Raw genomic sequence first — 5,941 nt, 5'->3', positions numbered from 1 at the left:
CAACATATTCACTAGTGGATCATTATCGGTTTGGAAGGCTGCAGAGAGGTTTTTTGCCGAGTATTTCAGTTTCTTCTTTGATAACACGTCTTGGTGTTATCTTTGTGTTTGCATCTCTTTTCCCTACTCTTTAAAATTTACATTTATTGTACTTTCCTATGGCTTAGAATAGTGTTACAAACAAACAAAAAACCCATAAAAACAAACTACTCCACGTTCTCTTCAAAAACCAAGAATACAAACAAACCCAGAACAAGAGTAAGGATACCCAGCACACTTCATGTTCTCACAATCGAACCCACTACCACCATCAATTAAGTGCAAGTTGAACCTAGCACAAATAAACCCAACCAAAAAAACCCAGAACAAGAGCAAACCCAGGGACTAAAACGGAATAGATCAAAGTTAAACCACCAATCCAAAACCCACATGAATAGATCAGACCACCAATCACCACCATTGCTACTGATCAGTCACCAATGGACACATCAAGCCACCGCAACCCACACCAACAACAAACCCAACCAACAATTGACCCCCACCTCCACCAGACCGACCACCACTTCACAACCACTACACCGATCTCAACCCATCTCTTTCTCTAAGTCCAGTCAAAGCCAGATCCCAAAGAAAAAGCTAAAAGAGAGGGATCTTGATTCGAGAAAACAAAGATTGATCAGACCGTTTGGATCTTTGGTTCTGTAAATGGATTTTAAAAATTGGTCACCACAGCTCCTAATATAGTTTTTGATGCTAGAGGTTTTGTGAATGGGTTTATTATTTAGTTTATTTGATGCTAGAGGTTTTGTGAATGGGTTTATTATTTGGATGTGGGAACCAAGCTTATTTGATGCTGGAGTTTTTATTAATGGGTTTTGTGCACGGCTTGTTATCTTCAGATTTAAATTTTTTTAATAATATATTTTATTTTAATTAAATTATTTATTTTAATTAGATTAATAATTTTTTTTAATTTTATGAGTTGGGATTTTTTTTATTCATTTCAATGCTGACATGGCATTTAAAAAATGTCATAAATAATTTTTTTATTATTTTTTTATTAGTCATGTCAGTATTTACTATGTCAACAATGCGCTCCATTTGCCACATATGCTTTTTCCGTTATTGAGATGATAGTAAGGACAAAAAAAAAAAAAAAAAGATTTTTTGATTTCAGGAACTGAGATAGACACGAAATCAAATTAGAAACCAAAATGAGAATAGACTCAAAATATAGATATCAAAAGTGTATTTTTGTCTATATGAAAAATGTTGAACCCACAATTTATTTTACAAATTACTAATTACTAATATAGTAAATAGTTATTAGTAAGTAAAAAATTTATGTAAGCAATTGACTGAGAATCGGTAAAAATTTACTATCTCAACCATATGTAAAAATATTATTAAAAAAAAAAAAAAATTGTTGCAGCATTACTCCAACAATATACGTACTAGTAGCGGTGCTGATCACTCCTGAACATACACATGGCACCATAAAATTCTATCATATTAGACAGCGGCTGATATAACCACATGGCAAAGTTTGTATAGAATAAGACATGCGTTGTCGTATATGGCAAGAAGCACCCATCTTGACATGATTTGCCTAGAACAGGTGCCCTTAGAAATGATTTCGTACCCTACTCCTATGCTTTTCTTCCTATCTTTAATGTAATTATTGACGTTCACGTGATAGAAAACATAATGCATTTTTTTTTTTTTTTAATCTTAGATTATCCTATCTTCTTTTCATACCATAATAGAAAAGCTCAGCCATAAACCTATACAGTTATATGTGGTACATATCCAGTTCCAGTATTCACAAACGGGTTATGTGCTAATTATGTTTTCAAAGTCAAAAGGAAGGCAATCAAATTACATATATCAGTTAATTTCTTGTTCAATATATTGACTTTATTCTTATCTTTCATGTGCTTAAATATTTTTGATTTAATTCCATATGCTTTTATCTACCATTTTGTGATTTATATTTCCTTATTAGAAAATAGACTTATTTCCTTCGCATGACCCCCATAGTAAGTTGTTTTCAGGGAATTGACTTATTTGTCTCTCCCTCCGGAGTCCTGACCCTCCCATGTTAAATGAGTGAGGAAAGTCTAACATGTCAGAGAAACTTATTCCAGTGACAGAAACATCATAGCAGTGATCAGTTCCATTGTACGAACGAAAATTAACAAATAAGTGAAAACAAATTTCTTCTTCATGATAATAAAAGTGACTTCATTTTCATTATATTATTCAAAAGGTATGCTTATATATTTGGTTACTACCACATACACTCCTGATAAGGAACAACATAATCATAATTAGAAACTAACGAAACCACTTAGTAAGGACGTTCGCCTTCATAATTACCCGGAGGATCATAGCTGCAAATGACGAACATCCACCCATTGTGGCACTTGACTCTAGCACACCCAAGATGAACCGAATCACGCCAAACAACCTGAGTATAGTGCAGGCACTCACCACCTACACATTGGTTGGACTTGTGGTTGTAGTAAGGCTTCTCTGCTATCCACAAATTCACTGCATCCACTCCGTTTAAGTTATCATAACCTTCAGCAAGATTTTCACCATAGGGCCCTTCTGAATGTTCCAAGTTGCAGTCTCCCGATCTCTTATTAGCATAATTTTGAGCATAGGCCGCAATTGTGTAGTTCCATCTAATTGGACCAACACCAACTTTGGCACGAGCTGCATTGTGTGCATTGACAAAGTCTTGGTGGGAGCTTTGGGCTAGGGAGACATGAAGTAGGGTCATCCCCAAGAAGTATATGGCTAGTAAATACTTGATAAAACCCATTTTTATCTCTGTGCAAGGGAGAGCAATTTTTTGGTCTTCTGGTTCTGAATGAAGATGGGATATGTGATTGAGATATTTATAGGCAAGAGCAGTAATCAATACGTTATGGCTCAAGTGGGGTGCCTAATAAACACACAAGCATTTGGGCCAGGTTTCTTATCTGGGTAAAAAATAGGTTACAACACGTAAATGGTGAGAGAGCGTGCTGCGTGCATAATGAACACTAAAATGCTTTCTTATATTTAGGCAAATACTATTCGTTCCCAAACTATTATTTTACTATTTTTGTGTCATTCTAACTAAAATAAATGTGAAAAATAATATGTTTGGTTTCATAATACTTTCACAAAAAATTAAATTATATATGACAGATTATTGCTGGTTATTATTAAAAAAATAATTTCAGTGGTAGATTTAAATTTGAATCATTGATAATTTAATGCTTATAATTTATTATGAAATTGTTCTAAATATAATAACACTTCTCAATAAAAAAAAAATGTTTTGGAAATAGAGAAATAAAAAAAGGAAATAATATTTAAATAATTAAAATAATGTCTAGAATAGAAAATTTGATATGAGTTTCAAAAAGAGATTAGGTAGTAGATTATTATTCTAAAATATGTAGAAAAAAAGAAATATGATGTGAATGCTCTCTATAATTATTATTTAAAAATAAATAATAATTACCATTATCTAAATCTGGATTGGCCTCATCCGCATTTTCTATATATATACGGAAAGATGCTATATTAAAGAAGAGATCCCCGAATACAATTTCCATTATTCAATGAATATTATTTCTATAAAAGCATCTCTTAATTTATATAGAGTGGAGTACCAAAAAACCTATAAATTTTCAAAATGGTTTAATTTTATTTCATTTAATTTTTTTACTTTTTTATATATAATTTTATTTGAATGAATTATTTCTACTTCTATTTGTATTAACAATCCCCATATATGTCTATTTCTTTCACTTCAAATTTTAATTATATAGTTTATTAATAAGATAATTACATATTTATGACTTATCATTTAAATATTTATTTGAATATTTAATCTATATATGTATATAAAAAATTAAGGATCTGATCATTTCATTTTTTTTATATAAGAAATAAAATTGCATCTTAGTATGAAATTACGTACTTAATCTTTAATTTCTCTTATATATTTTTTAAAATTTATCTATCAAATTCTAAGCCTTTAAGAGTTTTTGTTTTTTGGAAAATATTATTAATTTCTATTAAATTTTAATTGAGATACAATTCCGTCAATAACCCTCTCGTTAAACAGGTGGGTAAATTACATACCAAATCAAGTGCTAAAGCTGTTTGATAATTATGTTGTGTAGTATATCCAACAATCCAAATCTGTTTGATAATTATGTTGTGGAGTATCCAATAATCCAAATCTATTTGATAATTATGTTGTGGAGTCTCCAACAATCAATTTAGAGACGGAGAGGTTTCCAAAACGTGTGTAGTCTGCCATGCATGCATCTATGCAAATGAAACAATAAATGGTTTACCACATTATCAAACCTTTCTCTGCAATATATATAACACTTTGCAATCTATATTACTTTGTATTAGGACGGAGCTAGAACTTAGAGTTAAGAGGTAATTCTACTACTAATAGCATGTAGTGACTCTGGCTTTAACTCTACTACTTAATCATTGTAGTAGGTTTTTTTTTTTTTTTTTTTTTTTTTTTTTTTTTTTTTTTTTTTTTCGTGTATGATAGAGAAGGAAAAAAATAATTTTGTTCAAAATTTTTTAAAGAGCTGGGTTTTTTATTTTGGATCAAATAGATTGGTTGGGCTTAGTTTTTTTTTTTTTAGCTTTACTATTCGTAATTTTTTGATGAGCTTGTATATTTTGTTTTAGATTTAGATCTATTTGTTTCTCAAAAAAAAAAAAGATTTAGATCTATTAATTTTTTTTATGGCCTTCAAAATGAGAAAAATGCTAAAGTTACAAATTTTTTTACAAATTGTTTATGTGGTAAATGATTATTAGTAAATAAAAATGTGATATAAGTGATGAGCCGAAATGCAAACTAATAAGAGTTTGCTGCCTCAACAGTTGGTAAAAATATTGTATAAAAGTTTGTGATTATAACATTACTCTTAAAAGAAATTATGATATTGTTAAGGGGCAGAGTGTAATTTTATATAAAAAAAAATTGCTTAAATTAATAGCTATATATATACTAATATTAAAAATAAAACAAAAATTGTGGGGTGCCATTGCCCCCAATTGCAAGTCCATATCTATCTCCGTCCATGCTTGGTACCAGCAAGAACTTCTCACGTGACGAGAAGGGCCAGTATCGTTCGGTTCACAAAATGGAAAGCTATAGTGGCTTTCTATATGGAACATGATTTGTTCTTATCGAATAAATTATACAAGCGAAAATTAATATTCATTCTAAATTTATATACTTGGCGAAAGAAATTTCATTATAGATTTTCTTTTTAATGGTTAAGATTCCCGCCTCTATATTCTATAATTTCTAGCTCAACTAGCATGAAAATCTCGTTGCAATGATTAAGTTACTTTATTTTTCATCAATCTATATATAGTCCATTTGGAGAGAGCTCAATCATCGCCACAAGTAAATCTAACATCAAACTTTCAAATTGAAGTAATCTCTTTGAATAATATATGATAAGGTTAGTCCCAACTTCTTTTAATTCTAAAATATTTTGCTAGGTGAGTGCTAAACTTCAAAATTCAGAGAGAAAGAGAAGTCAGAAATTTCAGCTGCGCAACCTAAGGTCATTCTCCTAACAGTAGTCTCGTGAATATCAATACATGTACATTCCCCTATCATGTAATATTTAATTAAAACAAATTAACAATGATAAGCTATATATTAATTTATTATTGAGGACGCCAACGTTTCACGGATTATTATCACCATGACTTTAGGCACCATGTTACTATATTATATTAGCCTTGCATTCTTTATCAGAAAGTTATGAAATTTGGAAACAAATGCTTGGAACATGCCTTCTTTTTTATGATAGATCATTCACATTAGGAAGGAATAACCTAAGACTCTAGGAACATGCCTCCTTTTCATGCTTGATTTCCAAGTATA

At 30.5% G+C, this 5,941-nt stretch overlaps 1 protein-coding gene across 1 annotated transcript; it reads right to left on the bottom strand.

Annotated features, from left to right (window-relative positions):
* Positions 1-2,216: 2,216 nt before the first annotated feature.
* LOC142605392 (basic form of pathogenesis-related protein 1-like) lies at positions 2,217-2,956 on the bottom strand. Its single transcript, XM_075776854.1, has one exon. It carries the CDS (start codon positions 2,828-2,830, stop codon positions 2,351-2,353), a length of 480 nt encoding a protein of 159 aa, XP_075632969.1. The 5' UTR covers positions 2,831-2,956; the 3' UTR covers positions 2,217-2,350.
* Positions 2,957-5,941: the final 2,985 nt, after the last annotated feature.

The sequence above is a fragment of the Castanea sativa genome, chromosome 7, assembly GCF_040712315.1.
Source record: "Castanea sativa cultivar Marrone di Chiusa Pesio chromosome 7, ASM4071231v1".
Lineage (NCBI taxonomy): Eukaryota > Viridiplantae > Streptophyta > Magnoliopsida > Fagales > Fagaceae > Castanea > Castanea sativa.
The sequence above is the reverse complement of the archived record's forward strand: the minus strand, read 5'-3'. Positions and strand labels throughout refer to the sequence as shown.

Excerpts from the sequence above, each read along its gene's own strand:
- LOC142605392 (XM_075776854.1), bottom strand. The coding sequence starts at position 2,830 with ATGGGTTTTATCAAGTATTTACTAGCCATATACTTCTTGGGGATGACC.